Source organism: Melozone crissalis, unplaced genomic scaffold (genome assembly GCF_028551555.1).
Source record: "Melozone crissalis strain CALT ecotype California unplaced genomic scaffold, PUWL_Pcris_2 ptg000027l_1, whole genome shotgun sequence".
NCBI classification, from domain to species: Eukaryota; Metazoa; Chordata; class Aves; order Passeriformes; family Passerellidae; genus Melozone; species Melozone crissalis.
This window is the reverse complement of record NW_026535805.1, coordinates 69,802,516-69,821,277: the sequence shown is the minus strand read 5'-3', so window position 1 is coordinate 69,821,277 and position 18,762 is coordinate 69,802,516. Positions and strand designations below refer to the sequence as shown.

Here is an 18,762-nt window from a genome sequence, read left to right as displayed (position 1 = left end):
GGCAGAGGGGGTTTATTTCTACACCTTTAGGACAGAACACAGAGCAACAGATACTCACAGTCCATTTAATTTCAAATAAAAATATAACAGCAGACAATAAAAACAGCATTGTGAAGTGGCCTGATGCAACAGAGAAGCAGCTGCTTAGAAGGAAACTGTGTTCCAACAACTGTCAGTAACCAGATCTGATGCTTAATAGTCTATGACATGAGTGAAGAAAAAAAGAAATTAGAAAAAATATGGAAAAATGAACCTGAGGGAGAAAACAGAAGAATAATATTTCCCAAAATACCTCAATGAAGTGACATTTCCAGAAGTCAAGTTATGAGACAGACTATATTGGACTTAGTTGCCTGAAATCTCAATGGATACTTGTGACAGAACAAGAAATGTCAATGTTGGCATTAAATCACCCTCTGAAGAGGGTGCTCCTCTCCCCTACCTCTAAGGGGAGGTTGAAGGGACTGGCTTCATCAAAACTTCTAACCATCTCAGTTGAGACACAATCATTTTTGAGTATTCAGCGGTAACTGAAGAGCATGCTGAGGGATTCCTCCTGAGTTTGGACCTATTGGAAGGAGACTAGACGGCTAGACCAGATGTAGATGTCTACAGAGTTAGGTGAGATGGGTTTTCCTAAGTTGTCTACACTATCATTAACTTTTAGGCTTGAACTCATGTTTCCCTACCAGGTGATCACTAGACTCAGGATGTCTCCTAGAGTTTATCAGGGGCAGGCCTACAAATGGTGAATCCAGACAAGTTTCCTAAGAGAGGTTTGGGTTTGTGAAACAGCCAGATGCACCTTGGTGCACATGTCACTGCATGGGAACTTCAATCTCCTACATTATCCTAGATTCTGAGTCATAAGTCATATGTGTCCAAAAATATGGGAAACACTGTTTCCAACAGTGTCAGAGGCTGGATGGAAGACCTTCCCAAAATGTAAGGAGGGGACAGAGGGACATAGAGCCCTAACCAGAATGGGGAGCTACAAGAGGTGCTGTCAGTCAGGGGTCCTCTTCTGTGAGGCCTGGCTCTCCTTATGTGCCAAATGGGATAGAGAGTGTTCCACATGGGGACTAGACACCTCCTAAAAGACAATGCATTGCAGTGGTGACTCTTTTGGTGCCTTCTCCTTCTGTGATTCTAGCTCTAAATAAATGATTAAGCTTATTTTATTGTCAAGCATGGAACACAATGATGTAACAGGTACCAACAGTAAGGATTGACAGGATGAGGGTCATTTTCAGCTACCAAGCAATCAAGTATGCATACAGGAAGGACATGAAGGTGACAGCCTGCTGTACTGTAACTGCAGGTGATGGCTACAACACTATTACCCACGTAGGTTAGATAGGCAGGAAGGTACATGGGAATGTATGCTGTATTTGAATGTATGACTTTTTGAAATCTATTGAGTTGTCCAAAGGACACAGTCAGGACTGCGGAATGCAGTTTGCCTTCTGATGCCACACTTCATTTACTGTCTCTTTCAGCTGTCTTTGGTGTGTATTTTCACTGAGTCAAGTTCAGGAAATATAAAAAAAACAAACCAACCCAGATGTCCAGAGAGGATTCAACAGAAGTCACCTGAAGGAATTTGCACTGAGCAAGGCATAGAAGCTTGTGAAAGATTCAAGCTGAATTAGTTGATGTGATTTATGTAAAATGGCTATGTGTAAAAAGTAAAAAAAACCCCCAAAACAAACAAAAAAACCCCCTAGATTAAAAGTGAGATTGCCATAACAGTATTCTTTTAATCTGAGTGAACTTTTCAGCTGTTATAATTATTTTTAGCTAGCATGGTAACAAGCAATGAAAATAGGAGGCATATAACCATTTTGTGCTAGCACACGTTTCCAAAGATCATAACCTCTGATTTATTTTACATTTCTACATAGTCAGCATTAGTGAGGAATTTATTTGCTGCAGGTCAGAAGTAGCTAAACAGAGATAATGGGTTTTGTTTGCTCAAGAGAGAGAAGTTTCCTGTTTGCAGAGAGCTGTTTGGAACGCTCTGTGTAGGAGGGGCTCCAAAGTTATATAATCTTAAGGCAGAACTGCTGTAAGTTTAGAGTGGGTCACACTGTGCAAAGGGTAAGTAAGTTTTTTGCTTTAGTTTTTCCTAAAATGCAGGGAATTGCACATGAAACTCAGTCATTGCATGCATTTTACAGAATAAATGTGTGTATGTATTATCTTTAGTAATATGGATATGTGTACCAAATGTTAATTCTCAATCAGCTGCTTTTAAGGTGTAGAGAATTAAGAAGTGCAGATACAAAAAGTGGGGAGTGTTTCACCGCCTCCTTCCTACTTCAGAGAAGCTGACATGTTATTTACAAGGGGAATATGGTGGTGGTTTGGCTGTTTTTCTGTTGCTGCTGTTAAAGCTTCAGCTTTGTTGCTGACAGGGTGTCATGGTTCTGAGTGGGGTGGGTGACAGTCTGCCCTGAAACTGTTGTTGCTTTAAGTGCCTGCCTAGAAGCTGTTGTTGCTCAAAATTCCAGCAGAGTTGGAACTGGACCAAGCAAGCATTGCCCTGAGGCTGTGCCTGTGGTAAAGGCAAATCTGATGTTACCAGAGGCAAAATTAACTTCCATTTTTTAGAGGTTTGTCTAAAGACGTTTCAGAAGCATGGAGTGTTGTAAAAGGGATTGACTGATGGAAAGGATTCCTTCCTGGCTGGTTATAATGGAGCATAAATGGCTGCTGGAGAAAGCAGAGCAATTGCTGAGTTTATGGCATGTATCTGATTAAACAGTAACTGTGTTCTGAGATAATGCCAGAATACACAATGAGCACATGCAGCTTTCTGGTCAGAACAAAACACATTGTATGCAAAGATTAAAATACTTTAAAATCCTTGTTCTCTGTCTGGCCCTATTCTAAGTGCAGAATTCTCCTTAAATATTCTGCATGTGTAAGTAATATTTGAAGGTAGAATGATACATGGCAGTCTCTCAATATAATCTTTTACCTCCGCTGTTGATTAATTAAAAGTCTTAAACCACAAATCAGTGGTTTCAAACAAGACAATTTGAGAGCCAGTTAGAGACTCAAAACTGCGACCCTGCTTTCTTCATTGCAGATACCAGGGAATTAGGCAGGTGGAAACATGTCTGGAAAACCCAAGCTGCACTACTTCAATGGACGTGGCCGCATGGAAACAATTCGGTGGCTCCTGGCAGCAGCTGGGGTTGAGGTTTGCTTCTGGTCTTTTGTACTGAGATCCTGTGACAAATATGTGCTTCTACTGTTCCTTCTGAAAAGTGCGACTGAGCAGCAGTTTCAAGCTCTGCCTTCAGTCCATTGCTGAGCCAGGCCAACAGGGCCCATGAGCTTGCCCTAAGCAGGGGGCAAGTTCCTGTCTCGCTTGCATGCATCGTGTGCAAAGCCTGCAGGTAGCACCAGAAATGCTCCTCCCCTGTAGCTAGAGAGAGAAGAAATTTAGAACCCCAGCAGCAGAACCTGGCTTCCTAATCTTCTGATTACAGAGGTCAAGCACCTGCAATTCTGAGTACCTTCAGTTAAATTCCAATGTCCAAACCAGCAAGAGGTTATTATTGCTGCCTCAATGTAGTTTGCCATTGAACGTACTGGATATTGTAAATCACAAAGTAAATTTTTTACCTCTGACAGATTCTGATACTAAACCTGAGATGGTGTATGGGAATCTGTGTGTTTCAAATACAAGGGTTTCTGTCACAGTGAAGGCCAATGTGCCTAAAAGATTTCAAATATTATTTATGTTTTAAAGTATAAAATTGCCCAAAACATATCACTCTAGGCCTTTTTTACCTAAAGGAGGAGAGGCTAAATCATGGAATAACAATACAACTTTTCTCCTTCCTGCAGTTTGAAGAATCTTACCTGGAAAAAAAGGAGGATCTGACAAAGTTACAGAAGGGTAAGTTTCCTTCACTTTTAGATAATACAAGCAGCAATAGTAAAAACAGGAAGAATCAGAATTGAAATTGGAATTAGACTTACTTGTCTGAGAACACTTAAGAATTCTGAAGTCTTAGTGCCTTAAAAAGAAAGTCTCTTAACTGGATTTTGTACATGAGCTCTCAGAGGTGCAGAGAGAGGTCCTGCAGTTTGATAGCTGATATCATCCACCCAGTTGCTTCAATCTTCACTGAATGCCAGAAGGGCTGAGGTCAGAAGGGACCTCTCAAGATTATCTACTCCACCTCCCCCATTCAAGCAAGGCCCCTCCAGCCAGTTACCCAGGACCAGGTCCAGCTGGGTTTTGAGTATCTCCAAGGATGGAGAATGTACAGCTTCTCTGGACAACCCACACAGTCCAAGAGCCTTTCTTGAAGTTCAGATGGTTGACTCTCCTTTGCTTCAGTTTGTGTCCACTGCCTTCTGTCCTATGGCCGCAGAGACCTTTGCCTTCAGATCATCTTGAAGATCATAAGCATCTTAGGTTGCCTATAATGTTGTTGTTTTATAATCCCTATGAAAACAGAGTTCCAGATTTCTGAGTTTACCTGTTCCTTTGCTGCATTACTGCCTCCCAAGGCAACAACCCACCGTGCTGCTTCAGCTTCTGTCTTCCTGAACATCATAATCATGTTTCATCCAAACCAAATTGCATGTCTGTGCTTTTCACCTGGCCTGTGAAAAGCAACCTGATCTTGTATTATCATTTGCAGTTCTGCTGTCCTGTAGGAATAATGACTTGGTCCCTATGTAACAGGCTGCCTTTCAAAAAGTATTTTGGGACACAAGCAGAAAGCTGAAAAAAAATGTACACCTCCAAATGGACATATCTGATCATTCCCTAAGCAAAAACTCTTGCTGACGGTCTGATCTGATACCTCTCTTTCTGGAGGTATTTCTTCTTGCTAGGACAAGGCTTCTGCATGCTAGCAGAAGAATAGCATGGCTCCAGCCTAAGTCCAAGTGATATTTGGGTCTTGCAGGAATCTCATAGAACTCATTTGTTGGTCTCACTTCATGCTTGTATAGATGGGATGCCATTTACAAAGTCAATAAAGTTTTCACAAAGATATTCTATGCTTTTCTATTCACTATTATTTATATATTCATTAGTATTCACATTATAAGTCAGCCAGTGATTAGAAAGTCCAGATGTATTTAGCAAAACATGACAGAAACGGACTGGACCAGGTTTTTCAGTCCTTCTCATCTCTGTGAACCTCCATGAAAATCACCTGTGTTAGAGCCATGCAGTGCATGTATTTTTCAATGTATGACAGCTGCCAGTTCTGCCTTTGGCTGTTTTCTCGATCTGAAATTTCCACAACTTCATTTCTATAGCATTAAGTTATTAACATGTCACTGCTGCATGGTATTTTCCACACCTTCCTGTAAGAATGGGGAAGGTTGCTACCAAAAGTGTTGTCAAGCATTGGAACAGGCTGCCCAAGGAAGTGGTTGAGTCACTGCGTGTAGACGTGCACTTGGGGAGAGGGTTTAGTGGTGGAATTAGGCATTGCTGGTTTTAAAATTGGATTTGATGATCTTGAGATTGTTTATCCATCCAGATTGATTCAGATTCTAAATAAAAAGGAATACGTGTGGTTTCTTTGCCTAACACATGTGGGTGGTTCTCACTGAGGGACTGAACTTCTCCTTGTGTTCTTCCCTTTGGCCTAGATGGATCCCTGCTCTTTCAGCAAGTGCCGATGGTAGAGATAGACGGGATGAAGCTAGTGCAGACAAGAGCCATTGCCAACTACATATCAACCAAGTACAACCTCTACGGGAAGGACGTGAAGGAGAGAGCCCTGTACTGTAACAGTACCACCTTTGCTTGTTGGACCCCAGCCCACCCTGTAGCTCAGGGAAACACAAGGGTATCCAGCTCCCAGCTCGATTCAGTGGGAGAGGGCAGCAGTGCACGAGATCACTGTGACTGCAGCTGATGTCTACAGCAGAGAGAGCCAGCTGGATTCCATAGGGCAAGCGAGCCCAGGAACCATCAGTCAGAGGTCCATGCACTTATCAGAAGAAAGCAGTCGGGGGGCAGACTGTCCCACTGATGCTGCATTTCATTTTCTCCTGCAGTTGTCAGCAGCATCATTTTACCCTCCTCACATTCAGGGCAATGTCTTTTAAGGGAACAAAAACCCTTCTCTCTCTAATAACCAGGAATTAGTGCAGATTTAATTACAGGTTTTTAAAGGAGAGGACTCCTGGGGCTCATATTTTCACTTGAGGAATTTCTAAATGCTTGAACTTAATAATCTCCGGTAAACACTTGTGTCATGATATTTGCTAGAAATGGTATGGAGCTGCTGTTAAACTTAGGCTGCCTTATTGGATTTTTAACATGAGTCTGGATGGCACACGTGAGAATTCTGTAGTCAGGTTCACAAACCCATATTCCAGACAAGAATCAGTCGCAGTAAGTAGTGGGAGTCCTACAGTCTTTAGGTTTCCCTAGGAATTTTGCATTTGCCTTTGGCCCAAGCCCCCCCCTGCCTGGCCCCAGTGCAACTGCATTCCAGGGGGATCTTTGCCAGGGTATGTGTGTGTGTGTGGGATAGAAGGGGCAGAGATTTCCCAGCATCTCAGTGAGGTTGTGCCAGGAGTTATTGTGCTGTTCAGACCTCCTGTGTGACCTGACCAAGTGGATCTCTTCCTTTCAGAATCGATATGTACGTGGAAGGAATGTTCGATCTAAATGAGTTACTCATGACATATGAAATCCAACCAGCAGACAAAAAGGAGCAGCATTTTGCAAATATGATGGACAAGGCTGAAAACAGATACTTCCCAGTCTTTGAGAAGGTTTGTGGCAAAGATCTTGTAGCTCAATTGATGTTGTTACCTTGAACCTCCATCCTGGAAGCACACTGGTTTAATGGAGGAAAACAGAAGAGAAGCTACCCCTGGAAAATCAATGCTCTGGTTTTTAGTGGTGCTGGGATTAAGGTGGAGACAGGACACTACAGAGGGGACAGAGGGCACTTCAAATCTGGGAGAGATGTACAGCTGCAAAAACCAGCACTCACAGAGCTCCCCAAATGTCCATGTTTCAGTGTGTGTGTTGTTTCAGACAAAAGACTCTACAGCACCAGCTTTGACATCAAGTCTCCTCCTGAAGGGCAAACGGCCCTGTACCATACATGCTGTGTAAAAGCATTGCAGTTCCTCCTGTATCTCATACAGCTGAGCCTTCAGTGCAGCTACAGCAGGCAAGGCAAGATGAGTCCAACTGAGCTGCCAGACAGGAATGTAGAAGTGAAAGAGCTGATAGATGATGCCTAGGGTGGCAGTGCCTTCAGATGATTGTTTGTGCTGCATGTGTTTGAACTGCATTTCCTTCTTTCAGTGACAACTCTGTGCAATGTGTGACCCTGCTTTGAAGATATCACCTTATTTATGAGAAAAGAACTGATAAAAGAGAGAGAAAAGACATGATCTGCTTCTGTTCTCTGTTTTTAGGTTTTGAAAGACCATGGAAAAGACTTTCTGGTTGGCAACCAGCTGAGCAGGGCAGATATTCAATTACTTGAAGTCATTTTGATGGTAGAGGAGTGGAAGCCTGATATCTTTGCCAAATTTCCTCTCTTGCAGGTAAATGAATGGGCAGTTTGAATGAGGAATGAATTGGAAAGGATCACTGATTTGAAGTGGCTGGGAAATATGGGAGAATGAGAGGGTCATAAGTGACATGCAAAATAGTAAAATATCCTAAGAACTTTTAGCTTCCCTCACATCCTCATTGTTATTGCCACATTCTGTTACTACAACCCCAAAAGCATAAGAGGGGAAGCGTATAGTTTCTTCTGCAGCATCAAGCTGTGATGTGACTTTCAGAACATGGACAACATTGATATGTCTGACAGCTGCAATGATTCTTAAGCACTGTGCTGTTTTGGTTTTGTTTTGCAGAGTTTCAAAGCAAGACTAAGCAATATCCCCACAATAAAGAAATTCCTGCAGCCTGGCAGCCAGAGGAAGCCGCCATCAGATGACGATGTTGTAGACAAAGTGATGAAAATTTTCTACTCCTGAGCAGCACCCTAAAGCCACAGAAACTCTGTTTCATTGTATTTGCAGATAGTAGGAAGGTGAAATTAATGAAAAGAATGGAAATGTCAAATTATTGGAACAAGTGCAAAAATGGTTTTGATCTTTCCTTAGCAACAGGGTTGGTTTTAGCCTACTGCAGACACTTCAGTGTTAAACTACATGAGTGTACCAGCAAACGAAACAGTTCACTAAATAGGGGGTATATTGGACAACATAGAATGCCTTAGATAAGTAAAAAACTACCTGAAATAAATTCTTACACTTGATACTCAAAACCTGGCTGTTCATTGATTTCTTGCTGCAACTTCTAGGCCTAAGATCTGTCTGGTTTTGTTTTTCTGCCATTCGCAAGACTCGTTGCAAAATTAGGAGAGATTATCCCAAATAGGAGGCCATGGTTTTTTTTTTCCCTAGGAAATTCGTAGAAAAGCCTGCATGTTCTGGCTAGCTGAGGCTGAAAGTTTGGATTCAGCTTTCCTCTGAGCTTAACTTGGAATATCCTTGGACCAGAGCTCCTAGTGTACCTCTGCTTTGGCACTAGACACTTGAAGTCTTGTGATGCAGCTTCAGCAATGTTTCCTTTATCAGAAGGTCTGTTGCAGCAGCTAAAAGCCCTTTGTAGACTCTGAGAAACAAATGCTGGTCACCAGCTTAAAACTTGTTAAGGAAAGATTCAGGATGGTGTCAGGTCTTAACGAGACCCTGGAATGCAGGAATCCATATTGACTTATGTCACTGTATATTAAACCAAGTTTAATACAAGTTGTACTGGAGTTGTTCATTTAAATTACTTAAAGCAAGCCCCACTACTGAGGTTAGGAAGACTTTTGATAAACTTGTTGCACTTTGATAAATATGTGCATTTATGTAGTGACATGTATTCCTGTCCATGGCAGGAGGGTTGGAACTAGATGATCTTTAAGGTCCCTTCTACCCCAAACCATTCTATGATTCTGTGATACTACTTAAACCCCAAATAAACCAAGTTTGTAAATGAAAGAGTCAGTGCCCTATATCCAGCTACAACTGGAGCACTGCTGTTTTCAGCACAGTTTTCAGCTGGGCAAAATCAGGGCTCTGTAGGTCTTGCTAAAGCCAACAATTTCTTCATGAGAAATGTCATGCTGCTGGAACCAGTTTTTTCATTTAAAAAGAAAATAAAACCATGTTTTTCATCAGCAGAAAAGCATGCTGAAAGATGCAGAGAGTTGTTGCAGCAGCTGTTTCTCTCCTGCCTCACTGAAGCATTTGGACAACACTTGCAGCTAGTGTCCAGGAAGGATCTGAGGGAGAAAACCCCTCCTACTGTAACAAACCAATTGTTTTGTGTGACACTCTGCAATTTATACAACCTCCCTGTGTAACATAAGTGAATATTCCTGCTCACTGCTATCTTCAGGGTAATTCAGCCAAAATTTGCATGTGTACGTTGGCCTTGACTGCAGGTACTGCCCACATCAATATTAACCACATAGATTAGATAGGCAGGATGGTGCAAGGAGGATTATTCTGTACTAACTGTCTCAGATCAATACAATTCTATAATGTAAGCACTCAGGAGTGCAGAGAGCAGTTTGCCATCTGATACCACACTTCATTCACTGTCTCACACAGTTCTCTTTGGTGTTGGTGCATATTTCTACTGAGTCAAAGTGAGGGTAACATTTTTTAAAGAAAAAAATTCAAAACCAACCCTGCTGCCCAGAGGTGAAATTGAGCAGAAGTGTCCTGAAGGAATATACACTTAGCAAGGCATAGAAGCTTGTGACAGATTTGAGCTGAATTAGTTGATGTGATTTATGTAAAGTGGCAATGTATAAAAAGTAAAAAACCAAAAGCCATTAGAATGAAAGTGTGATTGGCATTGCAGCATTCTTTTCAACTGAGCTTTTCAGCCATTACAATTTTTTTAAACTAGCAAATAGGAGGCATATAACCATCTGTGCTAGGACAGATATTTCCAATGACCATGACCTCTCATCTACCTTACATATCTACATTGTCAGCATTAGTCAGGATTTTATTTTCTGTAGGTGAGAAGTAACTTAATAGAGGTAATTGATTTTGTTGGCTTAAGAGAAAGAGGTTTCCCATTTGCAGAGAATTGTTGGCAATACTTGGTGTGGGAGGGGCTATAGAGATATATGATCTCAAGACAGAACGGCTGAGAGCTTAGAGTGAGTTCCACTGTGCACAAGGTAAGTGGGTTCTTTTATCTGGACATGCAGGGAGTTGTTGTATGTGAAACTCAGTCATTGAATGGGTCTTATAGAATAAATGTGTGTATGTACTTTCTTTACTAACATGGTTATGTGTACCAAATGTTAATTCTTAATCAGCTGCTTTTGAGGTGCAGAGAATTAGAAAAAGAAGTGCAGATGCAACAAGTGGGGAGTGTTTTCTCTCACCTCCTCCTTCCTACTGTAGAGAAGCTGACATTCTATTTACAAGGGGAATATGGTGGTGGTTTGGCTGTTTTCCTTTTGCTGCTGTTAAGGCTTCAGCTTTGTTGCTGACAGGGTGTCAATAGCTGTGAGGCTGGTACAGGCTGGGCACTGTTTGGGTGTGTTTGTGGCTGATGTGCACACATGGTTCTGAGTGGGGTGGGTGACAGTCTGCCCTGAAACTGTTGTTGCTTTAAGTGCCTGCCTAGAAGCTGTTGTTGCTCAAAATTCCAGCAGAGTTGGAACTGGACCAAGCAAGCATTGCCCTGAGGCTGTGCCTGTGGTAAAGGCAAATCTGATGTTACCAGAGGCAAAATTAATTTCCATTTTTTAGAGGTTTGTCTAAAGACATTTCAGAAGCATGGAGTGCTGTAAAAGGGATTGACTGATGGAAAAGATTCCTTCCTGGCTGGTCATAATGGAGCATAACTGGCTGCTGGAGAGAGCAGAGCAATTGCTGAGATTATAGCATGTATCTGATTAAACAGTAACTGTGTTCTGAGATAATGCCAAAATACACAATGAGCACATTCAGTGTTCTGGTCAGAACAGAACACTTTGAATGAAAACTGTTTTGACTGACTGGTTTTCTCTCTGGGCCAATTGCTGTAAGTACAGAATTCTGCTTAAACATTCTGCATGTGTGAGTAATATTTGAAGGCAGAATGATACGCGGAAGTCTGTCAATATATTCTAACTTTTACCTCCACTGTTGATTAATTCAAGTCTTGGATGATAAATCATTGATTTCAAAAAAGACAACTTTAAAAGCAAATTAAAGAGTTGAATCCAGGATTGTGAATGTTTATTGTGCAACCCTGCTTTCTTCATTGCAGATACCAGGGAATCAGGCAGGTGGAAACATGTCTGGAAAACCCAAGCTGCACTACTTCAATGGACGTGGCCGCATGGAACCAATTCGGTGGCTCCTGGCAGCAGCTGGGGTTGAGGTTTGCTTCTGGTCTTTTGTACTGAGATCCTGTGACAAATATGTGCTTCTACTGTTCCTTCTGAAAAGTGCGACTGAGCAGCAGTTTCAAGCTCTGCCTTCAGTCCATTGCTGAGCCAGGCCAACAGGGCCCATGAGCTTGCCCTAAGCAGGGGGCAAGTTCCTGTCTCGCTTGCATGCATCGTGTGCAAAGCCTGCAGGTAGCACCAGAAATGCTCCTCCCCTGTAGCTAGAGAGAGAAGAAATTTAGAACCCCAGCAGCAGAACCTGGCTTCCTAATCTTCTGATTACAGAGGTCAAGCACCTGCAATTCTGAGTACCTTCAGTTAAATTCCAATGTCCAATGTCCAAAACTACAGGTTTTGGTTTTTTTTACCTCTGACAGATTCTGATGGTGAACCCGAGATGCTGTATGGGAATCTGTGTGTTTCAAGATATGAGGGTTTCTTTCACAATGAAGGCCAATGTGCCTTAAAGATTTCAAATATGATTTATGTTTTAGAAATATCAAATTGCACAAAACACATCACTTTAGGCCTTTTTTACCTAAAGGAGGAGAGGCTAAATCATGGAATGGCACTAGAACTTTTCTTTTCTCCTTCCTGCAGTTCGAAGAATCTTTCGTGGAAAAAAAGGAGGATCTGACAAAGTTACAGAAGGGTAAGTTTGCTTCACTTTTAGATAATACAAGCAGAAATTATAATAATAATAAAAATAATCAGAATTAAAGTTAGAATTGCTTGTCTGAGATCACCTAAGAATTCTGAAGTCTTAGTGCCTTACAAAGAAAATGGCTTATACAGTATTGTACATGAGCTCTCAGAGTTGCACACTGCCGTGTTAGGTGATATCATCCACCCAGGTGCTTCAACCTTCACTGAATGCCAGAAGGGCTGAGGTCAGAAGGGACCTCTCAAGATTATCTACTCCACCTCCCCCATTCAAGCAAGGCCCCCTCCAGCCAGTTACCCAGGACCATGCCCAGCTGGGTTTTGAGTATCTCCAAGGATGGAGAATGTACAGCTTCTCTGGACAACCCACACAGTCCAAGAGCCTTTCTTGAAGTCCTGATGGTTGACTCTCCTTTGTTGTATTGCACTAAATAGTTCATTTAGTTGTTGTTTTGCACTGTGTGTCTGGTAAATTGCACTGATCACATGGTCTGTCTCCTTCTCCCCTTTGCCCCCTGAGCCCCAGTAGCAGTGGTTTCTCCCTGGTCTCCTCCTCTCCTCTCCCCCTCCCCACTTGTATCCCACTGCCTGTGGTTCTTTACCTCCACCCTCCATTCCCCAGTTTGAAATCTCCCACCATCAAGCATTCCTCCTCTTTTTCCCCAGGGATGTTGCCTGGATTTCCAGGTGACACGTGTCAAGGAATAAAGTAGGGCTCTGGTCCCGAGGAGAAGAGAGCCTCGAGTCTTTTCCTTTTGTCCTCGTAAAGGCTGGGATGGGCGGGGGTCCAGAGCAGCCGGATGGGACCCGAACGGCCCCAGAGATCAGCCCCTACAGTTGGCACCCAGGGGTCATCTCCCACGAGGTCTCACTCCTTTGCTTCACTTTGTGACCACTGCTTTCCATCCTATGGCCATAGAGGCCTTTGTCTTCAGATCATCTTGAAAGTCATTAGCATCTTAGGTTGCCTTCAAAGTTGTGGTTTTATGATCCCTAAGAAAACAGAGTTCCAGATTTCCGAGTTTACCTGTTCCTTTGCTGCATTCCTGCCTCCCAAGGCAACAACCCTCCGTGCTGGCTTCCACTTCTGTCTTCCTGGCCATGATAATCATGTCTCTTCCAAACCAAATTGCATGTCTGTGCTCTTCACCTGGCCTGTGAAAAGCAACCTGATCTTGGGTTATCATTTGCAGTCCTGCTGTCCTGTAGGAATAATGACTTGGTCCCTATGTAACAGGCTGCCTTTCAAAAAGTATTTTGGGACACAAGCAGAATGCTAAATGCACCCTTACAAAGAGGGACATATCTGATCAGTCATCTGAATCAAGAAATATGATTCCATCAAGCAAAAACTCTTGCTGACTCTCTGGTCTGATACCTCTCTTTCTGGAGAAGATTTTTTACATCTTTCAGGCTAAGATAAGATTTCTCTGTGCTAGCAAAAGCGTTGCATGGCTCCAGCCTCACTCCAAGAGATATTTGGGTCTTGCAGGAATCTCATGGAACTCACTCATTGTTCCCACTTCATGCCTAGACAGATGTAAAGTCAAAATTTTGATCAAGAAGAATTTAATGTAGGGTGTGAAAGTTTGGGTATTGGGGAGTATAGTGTACCGATTTGATTGTGCAGGTGGAGGATGGCAATTAGTAGTGGGAGTGAGCTGGCCAGTGTGTAGAATAGGAGGTAAATGCCAGCATTTAGGTGTTCTGGCTGGTTCCCTCATTGTGTGATGAGGATGAGGGTGGGGATTAGGGTGCCTTTGTATGCGATATAGAAGAGCATTAGCTCTGAGGCCGACCAGGCTGGAAGGATGAACAGTTGAGCTAGGATTACTGTAGTGGCAAAGATTCGTTTGCGGGTGATGGGTTCTTGTTCTAGGTGGTTTTGGCTTGCTATGATTATGAGGGGGAGGAGTCAGCATGAAAGGACTAGCAGGGGGGAGGGGATTTGGTCAATGGATGTTCAGGGGGTTAGGCCTTTGGGTAGTATGTTGGTGTGAGTCATTGGAGGCTGACGGTGGCGAATCGTAGGCTGTATTATGTGTTGTTAGTCATAGGTGTTTGCGTGAGGAGAGGAGGGTCAAGGGGAGGAGTACTGCGGTTGGGGCGAGGATTTTTAGCATTGTAGGAGGTTGAAGTTGTTTAGGTGATTCCAGCCGTGGGGTCGAGTGGAGGCTACTGGTAGGGCCGGCCCAGTGCCTGCTTTGCAGGCGGAGAATGTTAGAATAAGGAAGGGTAGGATGGTAGAGACTGCCATTTGTAAAGTCAAAAAAGTTGTCACAAAGATCTTCTATGCTTTTCTATTCACTATTATTTATATATTCACTAGTATTCACATTATATGTTGGCCAGTGCTTAGAAAGTCCAGATGTATTTAGCAAAACATGACAGAAACTGGCTGGACCAGATCTTTCAGTCTTTCTCATCTGTATTAACCTCCATGAAAATCACCTGTGTTAGGGCCATACAGTGCATGTATTTTTCAATGTGTGACAGCTGCCAGTTCTGCCTTTGGCTGTTTCCTCAATCTGAAATTTCCACAACTTCATTTCTATATTATTAAGCTATTAACATGTCACAGCTGCATGGTGAGTATTTTCCACACCTTCCTGTAAGAATGAGGAAGGTTGCCACCAAAAGTGTTGTCAAGCATTGGAACAGGCTGCCCAAGGAAGTGGTTGAGTCACTGCGTGTAGACGTGCACTTGGGGAGAGGGTTTAGTGGTGGAATTAGGCATTGCTGGTTTTAAAATTGGATTTGATGATCTTGGGATATTTTATCCATCCAGATTGATTCAGATTCTAAATGGAAAGTAATGTGTGGTTTCTCTGCCTAACACATGTGGGTGGTTCTCACTGAGGGACTGAACTTCTCCTTGTGTTCTTCCCTTTGGCCTAGATGGATCCCTGCTCTTTCAGCAAGTGCCGATGGTAGAGATGGACGGGATGAAGCTGGTGCAGACAAGAGCCATTGCCAACTACATATCAACCAAGTACAACCTCTACGGGAAGGATGTGAAGGAGAGAGCCCTGTACTGTAACAGTACCACCTTTGCTTGTTGGACCCCAGCCCACCCTGTAGCTCAGGGAAACACAAGGGTATCCAGCTCCCAGCTCGATTCAGTGGGAGAGGGCAGCAGTGCACGAGATCACTGTGACTGCAGCTGATGTCTACAGCAGAGAGAGCCAGCTGGATTCCATAGGGCAAGCGAGCCCAGGAACCATCAGTCAGAGGTCCATGCACTTATCAGAAGAAAGCAGTCGGGGGGCAGACTGTCCCACTGATGCTGCATTTCATTTTCTCCTGCAGTTGTCAGCAGCATCATTTTACCCTCCTCACATTCAGGGCAATGTCTTTTAAGGGAAGAAAAACCCTTCTCTCTCTAATAACCAGGAATTAGTGCAGATTTAATTACAGGTTTTTAAAGGTCAGGACTCCTGGGGCTCATGTTTTGACCTAAGGTATTACTGAATGCTTCAGTATAATAAGGCCTGGTAAAGAAATGTGTCAAGATATTTGCTAGAAACGGTATGGAGCTGCTGTAAAACTAAGGCTGTCTTACTGGATTTTTAACACGAGTCTTCATGGTACACATGACAGTTTTATAATCAGGTTCACAAACCCATATTCCAGACAAGAATCAGTCCCAGTAAGTAGTGGGAGTCCTACAGTCTTTAGGTTTCCCTAGGAATTTTGCATTTTCCTTTGGCCCAAGCCCCCCCCTGCCTGGCCCCAGTGCAACTGCATTCCAGGGGGATCTTTGCCAGGGTATGTGTGTGTGTGTGGGATAGAAGGGGCAGGGATTTCCCAGCATCTCAGTGAGGTTGTGCCAGGAGTTATTGTGCTGTTCAGACCTCCTGTGTGACCTGACCAAGTGGATCTCTTCCTTTCAGAATCGATATGTACGTGGAAGGAATGTTTGATCTGTATGAGTTACTCATGATGTATGTTATCCAACCAGCAGACAAAAAGGAGCAGCATTTTGCAAATATGATGGACAAGGCTGAAAACAGATACTTCCCAGTCTTTGAGAAGGTTTGTGGCAAAGATCTTGTAGCTCCATTGATGCTGTTACCTTGAACCTCCATCCTGGAAGCACCTTGGTTTAATGGAGGAAAACAGAAGAGAAGCTACCCCTGGAAAATCAATGCTCTGGTTTTAGTGGTGCTGGGATTAAGGTGGAGACAGGACACTACAGAGGGGACAGAGGGCACTTCACATCTGGGAGAGATGTACAGCTGCAAAAACCAGCACACACAGAGCTCCCCAAATGTCCATGTTTCAGTGTGTGTGTTGTTTCAGACAAAAGACTCTACAGCACCAGCTTTGACATCAAGTCTCCTCCTGAAGGGCAAACGGCCCTGTACCATACATGCTGTGTAAAAGCATTGCAGTTCCTCCTGTATCTCATACAGCTGAGCCTTCAGTGCAGCTACAGCAGGCAAGGCCAGATGAGCCCAACTGAGCTGCCAGACAGGAATGTAGAAGTGAAAGAGCTGATTGATGATGCCTAGGGTGGCAGTGCCTTCAGATCATTGTTTGTACTGCAGGTGTTTGAACTGCATTTCCTTCTTTCAGTGACAACTCTGTGCAATGTGTGACCCTGCTTTGAAGATATCACCTTGTTTATGAGAAAAGAACTGATAAAAGAGAGAGAAAAGACATGATTTGCTTCTGTTCTCTGTTTTTAGGTTTTGAAAGACCATGGAAAAGACTTTCTGGTTGGCAACCAGCTGAGCAGGGCAGATGTTCAATTGCTTGAAGTCATTTTGATGGCAGAGGAGTACAAACCTGATATACTTGCCAAATTTCCTCTCTTGCAGGTAAATGAATGGGTAATTTTAATGTTCAATGAATTGTAAAGAGCACTGATTTAATGTGGCTGAGAAATATGTGGGAGTAAGAGGGTCAGAAGTGACATGCAAAATAATCAAACACCCTAATATTTATATAATAGTAGGATTATTATATTATAATCAAATTTAGCTGGCCTCACCTACTCAATATTATTGCCACGTTTTGTCACTACAACGACAAAAACATAAGAGGGGAAGCAAATAATTTCTTCTGCAGCACCAAGCTGTAATGTATCTTTCAGGGCACAGATAACATTGAAATTTCTGACAGCTGCAATGATTCTTAAGCACGGTGTTGTTTTGATTTCATTTTGTAGAGTTTCAAAGCAAGAATAAGCAATATCCCCACAATAAAGAAATTCCTGCAGCCTGGCAGCCAGAGGAAACCACGAACCACAGAGGAAGATGTCGCCAGAGCAATGAAAATATTCCACTCTTGAGCAGCTGTCCAAACCTATAAAAGCTGTATGGGTATTTCATTGTATTTGCTCTAAGTGGCAAAATGAAATTAATGGAATTAGTGAAAAAAAAAAGAAGTTTGATCTCTCTTTCCTTAGCTACAGGACTGATTTTAGCCTACTGCAGACTCTTCAATGTAAAGCTACATCAGTGTACCAGCCAAGGAAACAGTTTGCTAAATAGGGGGTATATTGGACAACACAGAATGCTTTAAATAACTAAAGAGAATACCTGAAATAAATTCTTACTATTGATACTCAAAACCTGGCTGTTCATTGATTTCTTGCTGCTACTTCTACGCCTAAGATCTGTCTGGTTCTGTTTTTCTGACACTCCCAGGAATTGTTGGAAAATTTGGAGTGATTATCCCAAAGAGTAGGTCTTTTTTGCAATACAGCTAGTCTGTAGCTGGACAAATAAGTCTGGCTAGAATATGAAACCTAATTTGGCTCTTCTGGTTTGATAAATAACTCCCTAGGTGAAGAGTGATAGGATAGATTTGAACCTAAACAGAGCACCCCAACTAATCCCTCTCAACCATAAATGCAGAGACATTACTGGCCAGAGTGCTGGGCTATGTTAAGACCCAGACCAAGCAGCAGCTGAGTTCCGGTAGTTTAGAGCTGCCTATAGAAGAAACTCTGAACAATAAAACACGTGGCTTGTTGAGGACTGCTCGGTGAGTCCGTGTTGTGTGTCTGCCTCCAACTAAGCACCCATAACGTAAGAGGTCCTGTATTTTTTTCTGGGAAATGCCAGGAAAAGCCTGCAGGTTCTGGTTAGCTGAGGCTGAAAGTTTGGATTCTTCCTTCCTCTGAGCTGAACTTGGAATATCCTTGGACCAGAGCTCCTACTGTATCTCTGCTTTGGCACTAGACACTTGAAGTCTTGTAATGCAGCTTCACCCATATTTCCTTTATCAGGAGATCTATTGCAGCAGCTAAAAGCCCTTTACAGACTCTGAGAAACAAATGCTGGTCAGCAGGTAAAACTTGTTAAGGAAGGATTCAGGATCATGTCAGGTCTTAGTGAGACCCTGGAATGCAGGAGTGCATATTGACTTATGTGACTGTATATTAAACCAAGTTTATATAAAACAACTTGTATTAAACAAATACAAGATGTACTGGAGTTGTTCATTTTAATCACTTAAATCAAACCCCACTATTGAGGTTAAAAAGACTGTTGAGCTTTGATAAATATATGCAGTTATGTAGTGAAACGTATTCCTGTCCAAGGCAGGAGGGTTGGAACTAGATGATCTTTAAGGTCCCTTCTATCCCAAACCATTCTAAGATTCTGTGATACTACTTAAACCCCAAATAAACCAAGTTTGTAAATGAAAGAGTCAGTGCCCTAAATCC

The 18,762-nt window shown here is 42.7% G+C and overlaps 2 protein-coding genes across 3 annotated transcripts; both read left to right on the top strand.

The window, feature by feature from the left end:
- The first annotated feature begins 2,042 nt into the window (after positions 1-2,042).
- LOC128939533 (glutathione S-transferase-like) lies at positions 2,043-17,716 on the top strand. Of its 2 annotated transcripts, none has more exons than XM_054280562.1 (7): positions 2,043-2,100; positions 11,300-11,413; positions 12,021-12,072; positions 14,982-15,114; positions 15,977-16,118; positions 16,775-16,906; positions 17,257-17,716. In XM_054280562.1, exons 2-7 carry the CDS (start codon positions 11,327-11,329, stop codon positions 17,377-17,379), a joined length of 669 nt encoding a protein of 222 aa, XP_054136537.1. In that variant the 5' UTR covers positions 2,043-2,100; positions 11,300-11,326; the 3' UTR covers positions 17,380-17,716. The 2 variants fall into 2 exon arrangements, with proteins under 2 accessions (XP_054136537.1, XP_054136536.1); XM_054280561.1 differs by lacking the exon at positions 2,043-2,100 and adding an exon at positions 10,045-10,217 and having other exon boundaries at positions 17,257-17,715.
- Positions 2,059-8,858, top strand: LOC128939532 (glutathione S-transferase-like). The gene is made up of 7 exons (XM_054280560.1): positions 2,059-2,100; positions 3,095-3,208; positions 3,862-3,913; positions 5,635-5,767; positions 6,630-6,771; positions 7,429-7,560; positions 7,879-8,858. The coding sequence occupies exons 2-7, from the start codon at positions 3,122-3,124 to the stop codon at positions 7,999-8,001; spliced, it is 669 nt and encodes a 222-aa protein (XP_054136535.1). The 5' UTR covers positions 2,059-2,100; positions 3,095-3,121; the 3' UTR covers positions 8,002-8,858.
- Positions 17,717-18,762: the final 1,046 nt, after the last annotated feature.